Source organism: Macrotis lagotis, chromosome 6 (genome assembly GCF_037893015.1).
Source record: "Macrotis lagotis isolate mMagLag1 chromosome 6, bilby.v1.9.chrom.fasta, whole genome shotgun sequence".
NCBI classification, from domain to species: domain Eukaryota; kingdom Metazoa; phylum Chordata; class Mammalia; order Peramelemorphia; family Peramelidae; genus Macrotis; species Macrotis lagotis.
The window spans coordinates 43704558-43727837 of NC_133663.1; the positions used below are offsets into that span (position 1 = coordinate 43704558).

The following is a 23280-nucleotide window of genomic DNA, read 5'->3' on the forward strand; positions in this document are numbered from 1 at the left end:
GAACTGGCTAAACTCTCTCAAAGAATGGTTAAGAAGTAAAACTCTGGGGTAGTGGAAAATACACTAGACAAGAAATCTGAATCCTAGTGGAGGTTCAGCTACTAATGATGTGACCATGGGCAAGGATCTTAAAGCCTCTTTACCACTTATTCTCTTCTCCAAGCTAATATACCTCAGCTCATATAACTAATTCTCATGGGGCATACATAGTCTCAAAGTCCATCTTTCACCAATCTAATCGGTCTACTCTCAATGTTCTTTAGGATTGTCAATGCCCTTCTTAAAATTGCCTCTTAAAAGTGAACACAATACTCCAAATGTGTTCTAGCAAGGACAGAGCACAAATGGACTATGTCAGTATTCTAGTCCTGGACATAATTTTTTATCTCTGCCTGGTGATTCCATGAGATTATAAATATCTTCTGGTAATATGGAGAAGCTGAAATTTAACTGTACATAGCTATCTGGGGTCCTGCAGGTTAAACTGTCTATCCTTTGGTCATGTAATTTGATGGATGACAGAGAGACCTTAAACAAAAGTCTTCCTAACTCCAGACTTAACCCACTATATACCACACTATTGTATCATGGGCATCATGCTACTGAATACAATCTAAAATATGCTAATTTTTTGGCTATCATATCACACTGTTGACCCAGATTCTGCTTGAAGTCTATTCGCAAATCTTTTTCAGTTGAATACAGTCTTGCCTCTCAAGCTGATTTAACTCATATGCAAGACTTTACATTTATTTTTCTTTTAATTCCAGCTTTTAGATTTGGCTGTCTATATGTTTGTATTCATCTTTGGTTACCTGCCCTTGTTTCCATCTTCTGAACATGTCTTTTTAAAATTTAAGTTGGTTGGAGAGTTAACTGGTAATCCATATTGGTCTCTTTAGACATTTCCCCCTCTTCTTTCTCATTGCCCAAGGTCACACAGTTAAGTAGTGATAGTGAGCCAGGATTAGAATCCAGGTCTGAATTCCAGTCCAGAGATCTTTCCACTAAACTAAGCTGTTCCCTGTGGATAAATATTTATAAGGCATTTTGAACTTTTCAATAAAATGTCAAAGTTCAAAACATTTTCACAAAACATGAAAAAACCAAATGGCTTCCCATAATGAAACAGATGAAAACCAATGCTAACATTAAATATTTGTGACTAATATGGAACAAATATGCTTCAAATTAGATTTAATTATACATTTCCCCCATCCCAAAACCAGTATTGTTTATGAATAAGTTGGAAATTGACCTCTCTTTTATGGTCCTGTTGTATAATTATTAATTTCTAAACTAATTAAATTTCAATAGCAGCCCTACCTTTGAAGGGGTTGTTTGTTTTTGCTGAAAATGGAAGGAAAGGGAGCTTCTCATTTGGGGTAAAATTACCAATCCTCTCCCCAAGTACTTGATGGAGAGGTTACTTCAGAGACAAGTAACATGCCAGCTGTGACCATTAGCTACCCTCCTAACTTGTTCTAAAAAATGACAGAAAGCAGTTTTAAAAAGAGTTCAATGTGTATTCAAACATGGACCCATAAAATACCACACTTATATATCTGATATCTCAATATACTTCTCCGAAGATTTCTACATTTTGAAAAAGCACCTTCCCCAGATTTTTGAGAATTTTATACTCATCACACTAAAATGTCATGGGGAGAGGGAGGAGAAAGTTGCAGGGAGATGAAAGGGCAAGAACAAGTTTAATTAAATTTTCTGTAGAGAATTAAGCAAGAAAACCTTTCTGTTTCAACTTTATAGCATAAAATGTGCAACTGACACATTTATAAAATGTATTTAATGTACAATTGTCCCTAAACAAAGTATACTGAAAATACTTTAAACATTTTTTCTCTTCTTTTTTTTAATTCTTGAGGCAATTGGGGATTAAGTGACTTGCCCAGGGTCACATAGCTAGTAGGTTATCTGAGGCTAGATTTGAATTTAGGTACTCCTGACTCCAGAACCAGTGCTCTATCCACTGTGCCATCTAGTTGCCCAAATATTTTTTGATACAAAACTTTGCAGTATTTTAGGATCACTGTAACATCAATTGCTAGAGTTAAGTCATAGGAAGAAGAGAAGATTAAAATGAATGCATATTCATCCCAGAATACAACTAGGATTTTTTTTAAAGTCCTACGTAATATTAGATTTAATAGATTTAATTTAATTAAATAGATTTAATAATCAGAATCATAGCATCATTAAAGTTGGGGGAAAACCTAAGGCTATGTTTCAACCTCTACTTGAATAGGAACTGGTTGTTACAACACCCAAATAAACAATCACCTGGCCTCTATTCAAGACCTCCCTACTTCCCAAGGCAGCCGACTCCACTTTGACATCTCCCCTAATCTGTCAGGAAGATCTTTTTTTTTTAAATAAATTATAGAACTGAAATCTTTCTTTTCAATTTTGATCCACTCCTCATTTTGCCCCTTTGAGATGAAGTAAAATAAACTTAATTCCTTTTCCACACGACAATCTTCAAAATAATTGAAGACAGTTATCTTATCTCCCCAAGACTTCCCTTGTACAGGCTAAGAAAATGTTACGAGAGGTTCAATTCTCCCCAACATACTGGTAGTTTGACACTGGTCTTCTTAAAGTTCCTATTTTAAGAAATTAAAAATTATATATTTAAGATGAAATAAGACCATGAAAGAATATATGTAATGGGAACTATAATACCCCTTCTTCTGACTATTCTTATTAATGCATCCTGAGATTACATTAGTTTTGAGGGGATTTTTTTAAAGCTACCATATCACACATATTATTAGTTAAGTACTCCACTAAAACTCCAGGTCTCTTCCTTATAAACTTTGGTGTCATCTCTAGGTAATGTATAGAAGGATATTTCATGGTACCCCAGTACCAAAGTAGAAGACAAAATCCCTGTCCACAGGGGATAGACTTTGGTTGCCTTGACTTTCTTTTAAAAATATCTCTGATAGGAAGAGAGACAGAGACAAACAGACATTAAATAAATATATACGTAAATACATAATCAATTCTTATTCATTTGATATCATTTATTTCCTAAAGGTTAGTTGCAAACTCAAACCAAAAAAAAAAGGTTTTAATATACTTTAATAAATCCTCTTCTTTGCTCTCTATAAGCTTTCAATCCCCTTTGCTGGAGGAAGGAAAGAAAGCATAGTTTAAGTCACTTTTATATGTTCAGAGGCCAAATCTTGTTTCTACCTCCACAACATCAATTGTATCCAACTCTCTCAAAAAGTCATTACTTAGTAAAAGTGCTCATCACTTCTCGCCCTCACTACTGCAATTGCCGATTATAGCTTATCTTCCTACCAAGTTAAGTTCCCACTTCAATCCACTCTTCACAGCTGCTAAAGACTTTCCTAAAGCTCAGGGTAGACTATATCATCCTTTTATTCATAAGATCATAGCTGTAGAAGAGGAAAGGACCTCACGTCATCAAATCCAAGTCCCTCATCTTAGACATGAAAAAAAAAAAAAATGAGGTGATGGGACATTATTCAGTACACTCCAGCAACTCCCTATCACCTCTAGGATAACATATAATTTTTGTCTAGACTGGTCCAATAGACCCTGTACAGTGATAATGTCTATATATTGCTCTCCTTCTAGTCATTGGTTACATCCAGTCAACCTGGTCTTCTTGCACATCCTCACAACATTATACTCTACCCAGAAACTTCTTAAATGTGATATGGGCAAAACTGAACTAATCTTCACCCCCAACCCCTTTCCCAACTTCTCCATTACTGGAGAGGAAACCGCTATCTTCAACTTTTCCCCCCTCTCCCTTTGGCTGCTACCAAGTCCTGTCATTTCTGTTTTCAATTCTTTCAACATATGTTCCTTTCTCTCCACAGTCACTGTTCCTACTATGATGCAGGTTCTCCTCATCTTGCTCCTGGGCTACTGCAATAGCTTGCTGGTCTCTCTGACTCAATTCCCTCCCTCCTCCAGTCCATCCTCCACACAGCTATTAATCCTCATTAAACATGTCTATGTCAACATTTCCCTCCCTAATTCAGTAAGTACCAGTAGCTCCCTATTATCTCCAGGATCAAATTTAAAATTCTCAATTTGACTTAAAACCCTTCATAATCTGCTTCCTTCTTACCTTTCAAGTCTTTCTATATATTACTCTCCTCCACATACTCCTATGTGGTCCAGTGACACTAACATCTTTGCTGTTCCTTGAAAAAGATACTCTAGTTTCCAATTTCAAAAGGACAATCCTGGCTGTCCCCTAGTCTGGAAATCTCTCATATCCATTTCCTGCCTACCTTGGCTTTATCTAAAGTCTCAAAGGTATAGCTAAAAGCCCACCTTTGGCATCAGTCTTCATTAATCTTAGTTCCAGCTCTCTGCTGTTGAATTATCTTCGATTTATTCTATCTCTATATAGCTTGTTTGTATAGAAGTTATTTGCACGCTGTCTCCCCCAACAAAATGCAAATTCCTTGAAAGCAGGGATTCTTTTTTGTCTTTATTTCCCAGAGATTATAAAAAGTGCCTGAAACACAGCAAGCATTAAAGCGTACCGAATGACTGACCTCTTCTACTGCGCATGAAGCATTCTTGAACCCCCCAGGTTGTTAGAGCCCTCCCTCCCAAAACTATTTTGTGTTGACTTTGCATTTATTCTTTACAAACATGCACATGCATGTTTTCTGTCCCAAAAGAACAGAAGCACCTGGAGGGCACAAGACTATTTCCCTTTGCTTTGATATCCCCAGCTCAAAGCCCAGTACCTGGATCAAAGCAGGTGTTTGATGACTGATTGATTTTGCATGACAAAATGTATCTGTTGGATCTATTAATGACTTCCCAGACAGCAAAATATTTGAGGCTTTGGGGAATAAAAGAAGAGCTGAGAAAAATCTTATCTATAAAGACTTTTTTAAAATCATAGAAATGAATATTTAAACACCAACAGTTCAAAGTTATTATTTGTGGAGGTTAACATTATATTTCAATCCATTAAACTATGTTACAATATTTTAATTTGTTCAAATGTAAATTCCTTAAGGGTTTGGGGGAAGGGATGGGCAATTCAAAGTATAAAAATATGTGGCCAGTGCTGATTAAAAAGGCTTTATCTTCTTCTCCAATAGCTACTAAGGAAGTAAACATGTTGACCATTGATTAACAAGGCCCTGGATGAGGAAAGTGGGTTATTGGAAAATCAAATGACTATCCTCACTCTGGCAAAGACATTACTGGTCGCCTCCCGTGTTACATTTCCTAGATGATTCCCAGAATCTGGAACAATTTTTTTTAACATTTGTACAGTAGATATAGTAGATGAATTCAACTTTTAAGTCTTGAGCCAATATAACAAATTTGGGGTTAGATACAGAGCCTGCCCTCCCTTTTACTTGAGAAATTGGTGATAAAATTTATACATTTATTTCCAGAGAACCTGAGAATTGAACAGAAAAAACACCCCACTCTTCAAGGGTCAAGAATAAAGGCACAAGGTGAATCTGGGAAATGGGGAGGGGGAAGGGGTTAGCCAGAGGAGGTATTTCTTGAGGATAAGAAAAAAAAGTATTGAGAGATAGGTTAAAACCTTCTTTATTATGTTGTTGGGTTTTTAAAAAAAAAAACAGGTATGGCATAAAAAAAAAACTTAAGAAAATCAGCTATAAAAGCATAGTACAGCCCAATGGCATATGTGCTATCAATCTAGAATTTTTTTGTGACTATACTTGAATAGCCAGCAAAGTAAATAATATAACTTTTGATACTAAAGTTAGTTATTATCCAAATATTAACAAATACATAAGATGACACAATAATAGTAAGGATACAATGTATAAAAGACCTGTTCTGATCAAGTTGTTTCTTTTACTATCTCACCAAGAAGCTATGTATGGATACTCTGTCAATACTCTAACATCTTTGAGTTAAATTCTACCAAATACTAACAAAGTAATAAATAATACAATTTGGAATGGCAGTCATTCACTTACTTTGTAAAAGCCAAAAAGTCATTTACAATTTAATTAATAGTTTATCATACCAAATTTTAACATTTATCAATAAAGCACTAGAAGCATCACAAATAAGAATAAAAGATGAAGGTAAAGAAGTGAAAAACACTTAAGATACTACAAACCTGTATTACTGCCACCAAATTGATCAAACTTATTTTATAAAGGATAGAAATAATTATACAGTATTTCTTATTCTTCTTCATATTTACTAATTTCTTTCCTAGTTTTTAGTTTAATGTGACATATATACACATATATACATTCAAATTCACAAAAGATAGTCTCCCAATAAATTAAACCTAACATTTTTCAAGGAAGAATTAATTTTAAAGGTGCCATACATGCACCCTAAGTATTATTTCTAAATTTTGTGACTACAATTTACAGCTGCTCACCCTGCTCTGCTTCATCTTTCTTTTTTAGAACCATCAGAAGGAAATAAAGATGCCCAGACCTAAAAAGTTTTTTTTAAAAGGAATTAATTTTCTAACTTCATTCCAATCACCTCCAGATTCAAATGACATTAGCACATGCCCCACTCCCATCCCCCCACCAAAATCTGCCATAATGCTTAAAAATCTTAAGTGAACCTCAGAAAAAGGTACATAGTTATTCTGATATTAACAAAATATTTGATATTTTAATTAAAATAAGTAAAGTTAAACCCTGGAATCCTCTCTTCTACATACAGAAGTCACTGTATCCAATCAAGTATCCAATATAGCCTTGTTTCATCCACAATTACTCACCTATTAAGAAGTCTTTTCACAGGAGAAAGATAAGGCCAAAGGAGAAAACCGTTGCCTATTTCTAAACCTTCACAAGTTTATTTTCAAAGTTACAATTCTAGAAAGGGCAAAGTTAGAATACAGTGGAAGAGTATTATTCTCTCCTCTGCTACTTTCAAAGAATTCTTTAAAAAGTAGGGGAGGGGGGGAACTCAAAAAGGAAGCCAATAGAACTATATAGAAGGAAATTTTCTAAAGGCTAAAAAGGTAAATAAAAACACATTTGCAATTTTCAGTATTTAATTTACAAGAGAAAAAAGTGACCATTCTTTGAGCTATTTTAAAAGATTTTTTTTTAATTTGCTCCTTTTTTTCCCCCTTTAAAATATCAAAATATGCTTTTGGACTTAACAGCCCGTCAAATATACTATGACTACCAAAAGGAATCACTTAGAAGTGAAACTAAGTTTAAGTTGCTCCAAAAATGTTAACATTTTAAAAGTGAATGCAAAACTATAGAAGAGAAAAATGTGTTTACAGACCTGTCATAAATCCATTTTAAAAATAGGTGGCAACAAAACAAGTGGTGTGTTTTTTATATATTCAGAGACAGAAAAGTTAAAGTCTAGCATGAAAGATAAAGACACTTGAGATTCAGGAAAAATAGATCATGGGAGCACAGGATTACAGATTTTAAAAAGTGAAAGAGACTTTAGCAGCTTTAAAGTCCAAACCCTTTATTTTATAGATGAGACCATGGGTAGAAAGAAATATCGAAAGGAAAATTTATAATGGAGAAAGAAAAAAATTGGTTTTAGATTCAAAAGACTTAGGAAGGGGTGGCTAGGTGGCGTAGTGGATAAAGTACCAGCCCTGGAGTCAGGAGTACCTGGGTTCAAATCCGGTCTCAGACACTTAATAATTACCTAGCTGTGTGGCCTTGGGCAAGCCACTTAACCCCGTTTGCCTTGCAAAAAAAAAAAACTAAAAAAAAAAAGACTTAGGAAAAAATAATCAAATAACTGCATTGATTTTAATAATTACCCAATAATATTTGCTTTTTAAGCATGGGCCAAATTCATTCAGAAATTTTCTACAATCCACACTTGCAACTGATAGTTGAAACTAACTTTTTTCAAAATGCTGAATTGTTACTAAGAATCAAAAAAGGAATATATAAACATACAATGTAATATAGTACATAAAGATATATAGTAGCAATATACCTGAAAAAAATTATTTCAACAAAGACATTTTGAATTTTCTACAATATACTTATGAATTTACTTTACAGTCTTTAAGAAATGCATTATACCCATTGTCTAAAGACTGAACTTTAGGAGACTGGGAACCTCTTTCTCTTCCACTTTCATGTTGATAGTTCATATATGAAATAATCAACATTAAAAGACATTGCACTATGGAGCGACTAGGTGGCGCAGTGGATAAAGCACCAGCCTGGAGTCAGGAGTACCTGAGTTCAAATCTGAACTCAGACATTAATAATTACCTAGCTATGTGGCCCTGGGCAAGTCACTTAACCCCCATTTGCCTTGCAAAAACCTTAAAAAAAAGACATTGCACTATTAACAACAGCAAAAGTATACCAGTGCATTATGTAGTGTTTATTCAAGAGGGTAAGCCCTGGAAAAAGATTATTGGCTTTGATTATGAAATGTCCAAGTCCTGGCTCTAAAAATGTAGCAAGGCAAATATTCTCTCGAATTTTGGATCATCTGTAGTAATGAAAGTAGGAATCAGCATCTGCAAATAGATCTGTGATGATATAGATTTAGCAGCTTTTTCCAATCAAGTTTAACACAACCTATGATTCCTGTCTATGTCTTCCTTAGAAATTTAGTCATCCCTTAACATAAACTGATGTCAGGAAAAGTAAGTAATGTACACAATGATAACAACATGAATTAAATGAATGACTAAACAAAAGAATCAAAACTGAAAATGCTGTGAAATTATGATGAGCAAGCTTGATCACAAAGAAGACATAAGAAAAAGCATTCACCACTTTCTTTGGAGAGTGGGGGAACAGGACACTATAAGGTTTGTGGGTGCAGTGGATAGAATGCAAGGTCTGGAGTTACGAAGACTGATCTTCCTCTGTTCAAATCTAGCCTAAAACACTTCCTAGTTGGGTGTCCCTAGGCAAATCGCTTCCCCCGTTTGCCTCAGTTTTCCCATCTGTAAAAATGAGCTGGAAAATGAAACAGCAAAACACTCTAGGATCTTGGCCAAGAAAATCCCAAATGGAATCCCAAAGAAACAGACAAGACTGAAAAAATGACTGAACAAACAATATAATTCAAGACCTTTTCCCAAAGCATTGCTTATTTCTGACTTGTTTATTTTCTCTTTTTTAATTCTTTGTTGGCTCTCTGGGACCAAAGGAGGAAGGACAAAGTGGAAAACTCTGACGATATAAAAACAAAAATTGTCATTTCTTATAGTGATCATTCATTCTCCACTTGAAGACCTCCAGTAAAAAGATCCTGAAGTAACCTTTTCTGGTTTGAGTCAGCTTTAAATGCTAGGACAGTCTTCCTTAAAGTTAAGTCCAAGCTCTCTTTCTCATGATACCTTTTTTAAATACTTCCAAGATTGTTTTAATATATTCCTTCTAGTCTTCTGCAGCCTAAACATTCACTTTTTCTTCTCAAATGACATATACAAATTAGAACCCTCATCATGCCAGTATCTTTTCTATCCAGCTGGTCCATGCATGACCTAAAATGTAGCAAGAAATACTAAAAAGATCATTCCCCCATTCTAAACACTTGTTCCCAAGTTACACTATGATCACTTCTTAAGGTTATAGTCTCAAGCTCAAATATTCTGTGATTTCCTTTTTTTTTTTCTTTTTTTTAGGTTTTTGCAAGGAAGATGGAGTTAAGTGGCTTGCCTAAGGCCACAAAGCTAGGTAATTATTAAGTGTCTGAGGCCGGATTTGAACTCAGAGACTCCTGACTCCAGGGCCAGTACTCTATCCACTACGCCACCTAGCCATCCCGATTTTCTTTTTTTTAATTAAAGTGAATTTTAATAATCAATCATTGAGTCTATAGCATCTATAACTATTTTTAGCTGATTCCCCACAATAAATTCTCTAGTAGAGTTTCTAACAAGTAGTAAGATTAGTTGACAAGTTTGGGTACTTCCCTTTCCCATGACCATGCTCTTAAGTTTTTAACAAAAAGGAAGAGATGAAGAGAAGTTAACAGACCAGTTTGTTTTACAACCTGTAAAAATAAGCTCTTAGAAAACAAAAAAAAAAGTTTTTGTTGATTTGCACCCAAAATATCACCCAAAATCACTCTGTATTTATTTTCAATTTTATATTAATTATCTGTGTATATACTGTTACCTTGAAGGTAAGGGCTGTTTCAGTTTTTGCCTTTGTAACCCCAGTGCCTAGCAGAAATTTAACTTTTAAATGCTTGTTGGGGACAGTTAGGTGACGCAGTGAATAGAGCACCAACCCTGGAGTCAGGAGGACCTGAGTTCAAAAGCCACTTCAGACACTAAATAATTGCATACGGGTGTGACCTTGGGCAAGTCACTTAACCCCACTCCTCAAATAAAAAATAAAATAAAATGCTTGTTGAATTAAATGGAATTGAAACATAAACACATTAGAAATGTTATGTACAATGAACATTAATTGAATAACTGCTCTCTGAGCAGTGCTGAGTAATTTTTTTTAAATAATTAAATCTTGTTTAATACAGAAAATGTACAAAGAAAACTTTTATAATTACACTAGTCATTTCATGGAGAATAACTTGAGTAACCTTCAATGATTAGTATTCATTGCATTATAAGACTTCAAAGTATGTCTTCCTACCTCTGCCAGAAAAACCCCAAAACTAAAATACACCTAGGTAAATTGGCTTAGCTCTACTCAAGCAACTGTGTTCCCACTGCAACCAAATCCCATTTGGAGCTATATATCTCTCCATCAAATTTTATATCTAATCCTGCCACAAAGAGAAATACATATCCAGTTTAAAAAAGGAAGTTTTACATTTTCATCCTTATTGGGGTCAATGTATTTGACAAAGATAACCTCAATGCTAGTTAAGGACTAGCATTTAGAATAAAAAGTATTAAATTAATTTTAGGTCTACTCTTACAACTATATGCACAAAATTTTTTTTTCTTTTGGTTTTTTTTTTGCAGTCAAATAAAAAATGTTTTGTCCAAATTATTTTGGCTTGTTATGAAAATAGATTTAGACCACTATTCAATACAGTAAGAAACTACACAGAAATTAATATAGATGACCATAGGAAGGGTATATGCTTAAAAGGTCAAGTTTTGGGGCAGCTAGGTAGCATAGCAGATAGAGCCCTGGCCCTGGAGTCAGGAGGACCTGAGTTCAAATCCAACCTCAAATATTTAATAATTACATAGTTGTGTGACCTTTCAGCAAGTCACTTAACCCCACTGCCTTGAAAAAACTAAAAAACTAAAAAAAAAGGTCAAGTTTTCTCAGTACAAATTTTGGCAGAAGCATAATCAACTAGGATGTTTAATTCAAAAAAAAAATCTGCTTAACACACTTTTTTTTTGGTAGAACAGTAGGTTTGTTTACCTAAGTGAGATTTAACTCACTGTCCAAAATAGTAGCAAGAAAGATAAAAATATTTATATGTTCATTTTCAAAAAAGAATGTGAACTGCTAATAAAGTTTTTTAAAAAATCCAAAATGAACCTATGCCCAAAGGGCAACAAAAATGTGCATACCGTTTGACCCAGCAATACCACCACTGGGTCTATACCCTGAAGAGATGATGAAAAAGGGTAAAAACATTACTTGTACAAAAATATTTATAGCAGCCCTGTTTGTGGTGGCAAAGAATTGGAAATCAAGTAAATGTCCTTCAATTGGGGAATGGCTTAGCAAACTGTGGTATATATAATATGATGGAACACTATTGTTCTATTAGAAACCAGGAGGTACAGGATTTCAGGGAAGCCTGGAGGGATCTGCATGAACTGATGCTGAATGAGATGAGCAGAACCAGAAAAACACTGTACACCCAACAGCAACATGGGGGTGATGTTCAACCTTGATGGACGCGCTCATTCCATCAGTGCAACAACCAGGGACAATTTTGGGCTGTCTGCAAAGGGGAGTGCCATCTGTATCCAGATAAAGAGCCGTGGAGTCTGAACAAAGTTCAAGGACTATTTCCTTTAATTTAGGGGAAAAACAGATATCTTATTGTCTGATCTTGTTACCTCTTAGATTTTTTGTCTCTTCCTTAAGGATATGATTTCTCTCTCATCACACTCAATTTGGATCAATGTACAACATGGAAACAAAGTAAAGACTGACAGATTGCTTTCCCTGGGTGGGTGGGGGGAGGGAAGTAAGATGGGGGGGAAATTGTAAAATTCAAACAATATCTTTAATAAAAAAATTTTTTAATCCAAAATGTAATTTAATATATGCCAAGAATCCTGTTACCTGAAAATTTTCACCATAAAAAGTTATAATTTAGTTAAGATCTATTTTTTCTTTTATTAAGGATTTTATTTTGAGTTTTAGAATTTCCCCTCCATCTTACTTCTCTACCCCCCCCCCATGGAAAGCAATCTGTCAGCCTTTACTTTGTTTCCATGTTGTACATAAGATCTATTTTTTTTTAAATTAGTTCACTAATGTGTATGTGCAAAATATTTCAAGGACACATGATCTCATCCAAGCAGTTATTCTCCATTTCTACCCCACCTTCATTTAGATTTCAACCCCACTAGGATTTAGTGCAATCTATTTTTAAGAATTCTTTAGCAGTCAGCTAACTCTCCTATGCTTAATCTCTTCCAACTTAGCTAAACTCTTACCCCACACATAATATGATTCTGACAAGACCCCACTCTTACAGTCACACTTTTAGACTCTCCTGCCTGCCTAGGCTTGCCTTCCAATGCAATATAGCCTCTGGGGGCTTAGGGTCACATCTACTTCATAATATGGCACAAAAAGTAGGACTTTAGTGTAGATCCACCATATAGCTATTAAGTCTAATTCAACATATTTTATTGCAGCCTTACAGTTCATAAGTATTGTGACTAAATTATTCAGAGTAAGGAATGATGGTTCCAATAGAGGTTTTGTGTAGACTTGACAGAAAGACTAATTTTGTGATGCTGCTAATAAATTGTTCAAACTTTATAACAGACACATGACAGAAAAAGGATCAATTTGGAGCTAAAAAGGCTGAAGAGATCCCTCATTGTACAGATGAGAAAACTGAGGACTACAGTCAATATACTTCCCTAAAGTCCATACAAGTAATAAGTAGCAGGTGAAACTTCAAACCAGGTCTTCTGGTACCAAATTTAATGTTCTTTCCATCATATCAAGCTAACTTTTCACTAAACCAGGCTGAACCAACATCTGTATAAGGTACACTTTTGTGCAGGAATGAGACTGCTTTTTAATATATCAATACATACATTCAAAGTAGTTCAAAAGACTTTTGGAGGGGCAGCTAGGTAGAGCAGTGGATAGAGTACTGGTCCTGGAGTCAGGAGTACCCGAGTTCAAATCCAGCCTCAGACACTTAATAATGACCCAGCTGTGTGACCTTGGGCAAATCACTTAACCCTATTGCCAAAACCAGAAAAAAAAACTTTTTGGAATGGCTCTTCTGGAATGACCTTCAAAAAGACAACAATGCCTCCCTTTTGAATAGTATTTATAATGAAAAATCTCATCTCTGATATAAGTTTATAAACCTCCTATGGTTATAATTTTGGAAAGGATGTTATACATTTGGACACAGAATTTCTGGTTAATTTAAAAATTGATGTTTCACCTCCTATTGATTTCTTAAACCTAAGACATCAAAACTAAGTTTGAAAGTATGAAATTGCAACCTTAATTTATAATCATGTGATTCATCAATCTAACACTATTTAAATTATTTAACTCAAATCATTATTTGGTTTCTTTAAATAAAAATTAGAATAAATCAAGTACCAATACTTTAATTTTCCAATCTCATTTTCCTACCAAATCTTAAGATCTAAAAATCTAGTAAAAAGATTTAGTTGTAACATGAATGTCAACTTCAGTAAAGTTCATATAATTACAGGCAGGGCAAAAGAATTTTTTTTTTAGGTTTTTGCAAGGCAGTGGGGTTAAGTGGCTTGTCCAAGGCCACACAGCTGGGTCATTATTAAGTGTCTGAGGCTGGATTTGAACTCGGGTACTCCTGACTCCAGGGCCTGTGCTCTATCCACTGTGCCACTTACCTGCCCCTAGGATAAAAGAATTTGAGAGCTGAAAAGGACCTGACACATCACCTGGTTCCCCTCACTTTTATAATTAAAGAAACTGATCCCAACATAGGTTAGTGGTGAAGCAGAGACTAATCATCTCTAGGTTATCTCACTTTCAGGTCAGTCCTCTTTCCACTATACCAAATTGACACTATTTTGAAAATAAAACCCACTTGTAAAACTGTCCCAATTTGAAACTTATCGAAGTTAACTGCCCTCATTAGTAAAAAATAGTATTAACTTTCATAAATGTAATATGTGGCTGGTCCTTTCTTAAAGATATATGTTATGGCATTAATAAACTTACTTCCAGGATCTGTTCTCTGCTCTTTGTGGGAGGTCAAAGTACCTCTTAAGAACTCTGTGGCACAGAGTTTCTTGCCTTTCTTTGCAGCCCCCAGAGGTCATCATGAACACAGTGCCTGGCTTACTAGTTCAACATAACAAAGATGACTAAATGTACAATTTAAAAAAAAAAAATCTAGGGGGTGGCTAGGTGGTGCAATGGCCGTGGAGTCAGAAGGACCCGAGTTCAAGTGCAGCCTCAGACACTTAATAATGACCTAGCTGTGTGGCCTTGGGTAAGCCACTCAACCCCATTTGCCTTGCAAAAAAAAACTAAAAAAAATCTAGATTGGGTCTACCAGGATTCCAACACTGATTTGTGACTTTAGAGAAGTCAAAACCTCTGAAAAAAAAATGGGGCTATTTCTTCCGTGATTGTGAGACTAGTGCCCCGGTCAAAGAAGATACTTTTGTGCGTTTTCTAACAGTGAAGCTATAGGGATGACTATTTGCTTCACGGACTTCATTATTGATGAAAAAATGCTAGGATTACCTCAACAGCGCCTTAGTTTGTATTCTTTACCAGCAGACGCGCGGCATGTGCGCGCAGTCAGCTCTCTGCAAGCTGCACACAGTCTGGGAGGTGCGCGCGTCCCCGGGAAGGCCCTTCTGCACCGCGTCCAGCGCGCCTCGGCTGCGCTACAAGTGCGGGACAGGAGCGGAGGCTCACTTCCTGTGTGCGAGCGGCTCGGCTGAAGGCGTCCCCAAGGGTGCCCAAGGGGCCGATGCGCCCCCGGCCTGGGCGCGCGGACGCACCCGCCGGCCGCCCGGCGGGCACACGCGCGCACACGCACACGGGTCTGTTTTCACGCGCACGTGCCCACGGGAGCAGAGCCGGGGTCGCACAGTAGCGGGCCGGGGGCGGCGCGGCCCGCGAGGCCCCGAAGCGGACAATGCGCGCCAGGGTCCGGCCGCACGCCATCGGGCCCTGCCCCGGCCCGGCCGCGCTGCCCGCGGGAGGGCCTTCCGGAGGCCCGGGCCGCCGCGGGCATTGTCTGCCCGGCGGGCCCGGGGGTGCCCCCCCCCGCACCCGCGCACCTCGCCCTCGCGGCATGACAATGTCAAACGTCCCCTCCCCCGCCCGGGCCCCGAGGCGCGGCGCCCCGGCCCGCTGCGGGCCCCGCCCGGCCCCCGGCCCGGCCCCGCGCCCCGGCCCGGCCCCGCGCGCACACAATGGGCCCCGCCGGGCCGGGCCCCGGACTAGGCCCGACGCCGCCTCGGGCCTCGCGTGGCGGCGGCGGCGGGCGCCGGGCCGGGGCGGGCGGGCAGGCGCGGCGCCTCCTCACCATGTTGGTGTCCTCCGGGCCTCTCCTCTCCTCCTCCTCCTCCTCCTCCCCTCCGCCTCCTCCTCCTCCTCCTCCTCCTCCTCCTCCTCCTCCTCCTCCTCCCCGCCGCCTCCGCCTCCTCCCGGCTCCGCAGCGAATGGATGGCGGCGGCGGCGGCGGCGGCGGCGGCGGCCTCGGCGGCGGCTGCTCTCACGGCGCTTCCGGCTCCCGCTCATGCGCAGTGCGGCCCCGCCGGCCCGGCCCGGCGCCCGCCGCCGAGGGGAGGAGGCGGAGCGGCGGGGGCGGGGCGGAGCGGAGCGGCGGGGGCGGGGCGGAGCGGCGGGGGCGGGGCGGAGCGGCGGGGGCGGGGCGGCGGGGGCGGGGCGGAGCGGCGGGGGCGGGGCGGGGCGCAACACCCCTGGCCCCGAGTTCGAATGCGGCCCCCGCCGCCGCCCGGCCTGGGCTCGCTCCAGTACCCGCGCCAGGGGCACAGCGGGCACCTGCCCCCAGAGCTGAGGGGACCCGGGCGCCCCGCGGGGCGGGCATCCTCCAGGCCGGCTCGCACCAGCGGGGGCCAGGACCAAACTAGGCCGAGGGTCCACAGCGCCGGCCCTGGAGTCAGGAGGACCCGAGTTCAAATCCGACCTCAGACCCTTGATAATAACCTAGCTGTGCGGCCTTGGGCAGGCCGCTTAACCCCATTGCCTTGCAAAAAAAAAAAAACCTTTAAAAAAACCTAAAAAAAAAAATAAATGGAAGCGGGGCAGCTAGGTTGCACAGTGCACCTGGAGTCAGGAGGACCTGAGCTCAAATTCAACCTCAGATATTTAATAATGACCTAACTGTGTGACTTTGGGCAAGTCACTTAACCCCACTGCCCTGCAAAAACCTAAAAAAAACATCAGCCGAGGGATGGGAGAGTTGACCTCAGTTTTAGAGGCAGCCCAGTGGAAGGGGAACACAGCTCAAGCCCTGGAGTCTTCCCCTCCTCACAGCGCTTTCTGCAATTACATAGACCACTGGTTCAACAATAGAATGTTAAGAGGGACAACTAAGTTAGCCAGTTCAGCCCCTTCTGGAAATGGTGAGTAACAACATAAAACAAGACTCGAAGCCAATTCTCCACTGACTCCAAATCCAATTTTCTTCCCACAGGATGGATGGACCGATGATGTGATCTACTAAATTTTATCAGCGGAAACCTAGCCATGTATTGGCAACAATACTTTAGGCCAAGGACTTAACAGCAGATTTCTCTTGCTCTTGGACCAACCCTATATCCCCCGTGCCGGGTGAGAGGATGGGGAGAGTGGGAGAGCAGGAAAAGTACCTATGCCACTCTAGGAGTGTTGCACGACTAGCTGGCCTCACTATAAAAAGGAATATAGCATCATTAAAAGAGCTACAAGCAACATTCAAAGACATCTAGTCCAATTCCCTCATTTTAACAAGGATTTCTTTCAACTTTGGTCAAGAAATTAAATTGATAACTGTTTTTCCCCTGAATTAAATTGATTTATTTTCCCTAAATTAAATTGATAACTGGTTTTCCCCTAAATTAAACTGAGTTATTTTCCCTAAATTAAATTGATAACTGGTTTTCCCTAAATTAAATTGATTTATTTCCCCTAAATTAAATTGATTTTTCCCCCAAATCTACACCAGAAGGCTAGACCAGTTCCATCCATATTTTAAGGATATTAGTCCATTTAAGAACCTAACTCAGTAAGTACAAAACAAGCAACTCTAATGAAGGAGAAAGACCCTCCCCCCCAAAAAGGCATTTGTCCTGTTCCCAGGAATAAAGGCCTGATTGACATTACTATTCAATAGAGAAGAAAGATGTTTTATGTGAATTATCAAAGGAATAATAATAACAATAACAAAAATAATAGTAATAATACAGCATGTGTCCTTGAACTAGTCAATGTCCTCTGGGGGCTTCAGTCTTGTACAAATGATGTTTTTACCCTTTTTCCTCATCTCTTCAGGGTATAGACCCAGTAGTGGTATTGCTGGATCAAAGGGTATGCACATTTTTGTTGCTCTTTGGGCATAATTCCAAATTGCTCTGCAGAAAGGTTGGATGAGTTCACAGCTCCACCAACACTGCATTAGGGTCCCAGATTTCCCACATCCTTTCCAACATTGATCATTGTTCTTTCTGGTCATATTGGCCACTCTGAGAGGTGTGAGCTGGTAACTCAGAGATGCTTTAATTTGCATTTCTCTAATAAGTAATGGTTTAGAGCAATTTTTCATATGACTATGGATTGCATTGATTTCCTCAGCTGTAAATTACCTTTGCATATCCTTTGACCATTTGTCAATTGGGGAATGGCATTTTTTAAAAAATTTGATTCAGTTCTGTGTGTGTGTGTGTGTGTGTGTGTGTGTGTGTGTGTGTGTGTAGTCCTTTGTCAGAAATACTGGTTGTAAAAATTGTTTCCCAATTTACTACATTTCTTTGATCTTGGTTACAGTGTTTTATCTGTGCAAAAGCTTTTTAATTTAATGTAATCAAAGTTATCTAGTTTGTTTTTAATGATGTTCTCCATCTCTTCCTTGGTCATAAATTGCTTCCCTTTACATGGATCTGACAGGTATACTACTCCTCAATCTTCTAGTTTGCTTTTGATATTTTTTTAATATCTAAATCCTGTATACATTTGGATCTTATCTTGGTATAGGGTGTGAGGTGTTGGTCTAATCTAAGTTTCTGCCATACTAACTTCCAATTTTCCCAACAGTTTTTGTTGGAGAGTTTTTATCCCAATAGCTGAACTCTTTGGGTTTATCAAACAGCAGATTACTATAATCCTTTCCTCCTACTGCACCTAATCTATTCCACTGATCTACCAACTCTGTTTCTTAGCCAATACCAGACAGTTTTGATGACTGATGCTTCATAATATAATTTTAGATCTGATAAGGCTAAGCCACCTTCTTTTGCACTTTTTTTCACTGAATCCCTGGAAATTCTTGACTTTTTATTTCTCCATATGAATTTACTTACAACTTTTTTCTAATTCTGGGGTCTTCAGTCTTAAAAGTCATGAGTGGGATGGCTTATGGACACAAACTTTGGACACAAACTCCTTTTATGGCTGATAATTTGTAATTTTATAAGGCTAATCATTCTAAGGGGCTTGGATGCTTCAGGTCCAGGTCAATTCGAACCTACACTTGACCCAGAGCATCTAGGAAATGCCTAAGCTACTCTGGTTCCCTCCTTACATATTATACCTAACTATACATAGACATTAATACTTTTTAATTAATTTTTTTCTGAAAGTAATTCATAATCCTAGATTAGACTTTTTCCAAGGCCAGATTAAAACCTCCCTGGTCTTTTCAAGACCAAATGAGATTCCCTGACCCCATTAAATTACCTCCAGGTAATTTAAATTAAATTACCTCCAGGTAATTTACCTCTATGTTTACAGAGTAGAGGTTAGAGCTAAAGTATTGGGTAGACTAGTCCCAGACCTTGATTCTCATGTGCTTAGTGTTTTTCTTAACTAAATATTTACTGATATTTTCCAATATTACTTTGGCTAGACATTCAGGATCTCTTGTTATAAGTTACTCTACTATTTCTGCTGTAGAGGCTTGTTTTTATTTACTCATTTATTGTGACCAAATGCCCCTCACTGGTCTCCTAATTAATGCCTTTCCATCTCTTAGCCTTTGCCCACTGTAGTCATCTTGACCTATCATGTATAAGCCCACATCTACTTCCCTTGGGAAGAGGTAGGTCAAGGGCAAGCTTTGTGGACTCTGAACTTTCAAAACATGAACTCTGCTACTTAAATGGGAAGGACTGGTTGATTGTTCCAATTGTCATAATTTAATAAGAAAAACATTAAAACTTTCCTCCTGGCGCAGTGGATAGAGCACCAGTCCTGGAGTCAGGAGTATCTGAGTTCAAATCCGGCCTGAGACACTTAATAATTACCTAGCTGTGTGGCCTTGGGCAAGCCACTTAACCCCATTTGCCTTGCAAAAAAAAAAAAAAAAACTTTCCTCCTCCTCCTTGCTTTGAACTAAAAAAAAAAAAATAAATCCTGGACTGAAAGGCAGTGGGGCAAAGTAGGTGGAAGGCCAGCCTGCTTCTGCAACATATCAAGGGTCTGACCTTGAGCATGAATAACTCAACCAATGTCCCAGGTGAATCTCCTAAAACTGGAAATGATCATCTGCCTTGGTGGTAGCCATCCCCTCCCCCGCCAATGAAATCACCAGTCTGGTCCAGAAAATCCCAAATCAAAACTGCTGTGCTTAGCTCTGGGTGACAAATTTTAGTAAAATATTTGTCAACCTGATCCAGTTATTCTCCCAGGGTCCCTCTTCTGCATTAACAACAGAAGTAATGGAAAAGGAGAAGCGAATACTGTTGTAAACATTTCAAGATAATAAGGAAAATACATACATATCTATCTATATTGACCAGTAAGCACTAATGAGCATTTGTAAATAGTAAAGAAGATTACCATTTTTCAAGGCAAATCCATCAAATCAATCCAACCACTTGAAAATAAGTGTTGCTGCAAATGCTTAAAAAGTCCATTTTTAAGACAAACTGTGTTCTCCATTTAAATATTTGCAAAGTCCTATGTTTGCTGTCAAGTACTGTATAAAGAAACACAGAAAACTGAGAATTGTATACCTTTGCAATCTGTCTTTCAAGCAAAGCTTATAAAAGAGAAAGAGCACATTGAAGTTAGACTGCCAACCTGCACCTCTGTGAAGTTAAGCTAGCTAGAATGAAGCAGAGTAGAGAGAAACACACCGAGGTACAGATTTAAGATGCATAATTGCATTTAAAAGCACTTTGGGGCCCAGAGCCTTGGGTTTTTCTGCCTTCAATCTGAGAATGCCCAATTTGACTGTTTACATGAATCTATCTATATAGCTAAGGCTCAGGTGGTTCTCATTACGAATATGTAAAAATACAATTAACTCATGTAACTTATCCCAGGCATCAAATTCTAATATTCAGAGTTGGGCAGGCCAGAAATATATGGGGATAAAACTATAGAAGGGTCAGGTAGAATGAAGAAAGGAAGGGATTAAGCATACCAATGGGCAACAACAGAGGGACAGAAGCAAGACCCATGTTGCCCTCAAGGTTCAAAATAGCTTTCTGATTTCAAGGAGCAAACTGGGGAGTTGGGGAAACTAGACCCTAGCTCTCTCTACTCCTTGTTCCAGGTAGGGATACTTCTGGCCAATGGACCAGGGGCCTGACTAGCTGCCTAGAGCTGTTTCCCACAATCTGGGAAGAGTTCCAAAATTAAACTGTAACAAAGGACAGAGGGACAGCCTAGAGAAATCAAGGCCCGGTCAGTCTTAGAAAATTAGACAACCAGAGCCCTATTGAAGTGGGTGAGCCAACCAAACATGAAAATGGAAATAATCACCAGAGCCAGTCTGTCACCTCAAGATACATGTGGATCGGTTGTTTTTAGGTGCTCCACACTCATGGTAGAGGAATGTACTTGCAATAATGGCCGGGACTGAAGGGAGCTCTATGAACTGGAGACCGTGCTGGATCATCACTGATGATGTCATAATGTCCCACTGAATTATGATTGGAGGAGCAGGAACATTTCATGGCTTGGGTCAAACCCAAAGAGTTTCCTGTATCTGAGATCTCTGAATCAACTCCACTAAGTAACAGGTTACCTACTTCTTAGTCATCCTGCATGTTCTTCCCTGGATATTATGGGGGCAACCTTAATATGGGGCTTTTCCTTTGATGACAGGAAGACACTAGGATTTCCTCTCTGGTGACTATTTGATGGTGTCTTAAGAGAGAATACTGAGAAAGAGTCTTAAGAACAAACATTTTCAAGAAACTAAAACCAAAGTAAATTAGAACTCATTCTATATGTCTATCTTATCTGTCTGTCTGTCTCTCTATCTACAACAATCACACAGAAGTCCAGCTCAAGTGAATATTCAGTGGAAAACAGAAAGAAACTGGGGAAGGCAGGCAGGCAGGCATTGAGTGATACTTGAACTTTACATATTCATGACTATTAAATGTTTTCTATCCAATACAGCATTGATTTGAAATAGAACCCTCCTCCAGTACTATCTTTAATGCACATTTATAAATAGTTGCTGAACAATATAAAAGGACTGAAGGACTCATGACAAAGGCAGATCTAGTTTACCATCTCAGTAAGACAAAAGAAACTTGGAAACTAGTTCCTTGGTCACTCACCAGCCAGAAGTGGTTTCTGTCAAGGTGTAGCAAATGGCCCAATGATGTTTTCTTCATTGTATCTTTAATGACTGGCCATCCCTAAATCCTTTTGGTCCAGAGAAATTATTTGGGAGAGGGAAATAGGGAAGGGTTTGGTGGAAAAGTAAGAGTTTAAAGACTAATATGGATACAGAAATGAAGTTAGCATTGAGGTCAGGTTAGAGAAGAGTATTCCACCTATATGACATAGTTAAAGGATTAAAGGGAAGTAATCAGTCCTTTTGGTCCAGAGAAATTATTTGAGAAAAGCAAAATAGGGGAGGGTTTGGTACTGATATAAAGACAGAAATGAAGTTAGTTAGCACTGAGATCAGGTTAGAGAAGACTATTTTACCTACATGCCATAGTTAAAGGATTAGAGGAAAGTAAATGGTCCTTTCAGTCCAGAGAAATTATTTGGGGGGAGGAAAATAGGAAGGTGTGGTAGGAGAGTAAGGGTTTAAAGACTGATACGAAGACAGAAATGAAGTTAACATTGAGGTCAGGTTAGAGAAGACTATTCTACCTACACGGCATAGTTAAAGGATTAAAGAAGAGTAATCGGAGAGATGATGTGCATGCCATTGCAGAATGAATGGAGAGGATGGCAGCATCCTAGAAAAGAGGCTTGGGAGTGAAGCCACCAAGGTTTAATTTGTTGTGAGAAACAATGGAAAGCCAGGTAAGAGATTTCAGTAAGGTGATGATGTTACTGAAGGACTGTAAGGGTGAGCCAGGCATTTTGAACAGTATAAGGGTGAGAAAGGTGAAAAGAGAAGAAGAGGACTGGCTGATGTAAAGAATGGCAGACCGATGTAACAATTCTGAATAAAGGAATGAGGCCTAGAAACATTGTAAATGTCAAAAATGGACAAGATCTGCAAGAGAAACAAAGAGAAAGGGAGGGAAGCAAAAGATAGCTCCTGCCCTCTGAAACCCTTGACTACTTTATACCTCTCTTTGTATGTTTAGTTAGTAAAAGATTTTTTTGTATGGTAAGCTCTTGGAAAGCAGGCATTAGGTCTCATTTCTCTTTGTGTCTCCCTCACAGTGTCTTGCAAGTTCATTCATTTGTATAGCAGGAACAAATTATTACAGATTATTACAGGCCTACTCAATGCCATCTACTAGATACCTAAATACAAAGTTCATGTCTTCAAGGAATTTACATTCTGTTGAGGAAAAAAGAATATATATATATATACATATATATATATATATATATATGTAAAATCTCAAACTAAATACAAGATAGTCTAAAATAAATTCTCGATTGAAGGTACTAGCAAGGAAAAAGGTTGAGCTGGACTTCCTGAAAGAGTCATCACTTGAGCTGAAATTTGAGGGAAGTCAGGAATTCTTAAGAG

General features: G+C 38.8%; 1 protein-coding gene across 8 annotated transcripts in view; it reads right to left on the bottom strand.

Moving 5' to 3' along the window:
* The window catches only part of DCUN1D1 (defective in cullin neddylation 1 domain containing 1), a 42574-nt gene extending 20080 nt beyond the window's left edge, over positions 1–22494 (bottom strand). The window contains exons 1-2 of one of the 8 annotated variants that reach the window (XM_074191021.1): positions 21084–21183; positions 20154–20292 (exon numbers count right to left, since the gene is read on the bottom strand). In XM_074191021.1, coding sequence (XP_074047122.1) covers positions 20154–20156 — 3 coding nt within the window. In that variant the 5' untranslated portion in view covers positions 20157–20292; positions 21084–21183. Of the gene's footprint in view, positions 1–815; positions 1015–1326; positions 1465–14888; positions 15320–15681; positions 15756–20153; positions 20293–21083; positions 21189–21892 lie in introns of those variants that run through there. The other 7 variants (XM_074191017.1, XM_074191023.1, XM_074191020.1 and 4 more) reach the window with 7 other exon arrangements.
* Positions 22495–23280: the final 786 nt, after the last annotated feature.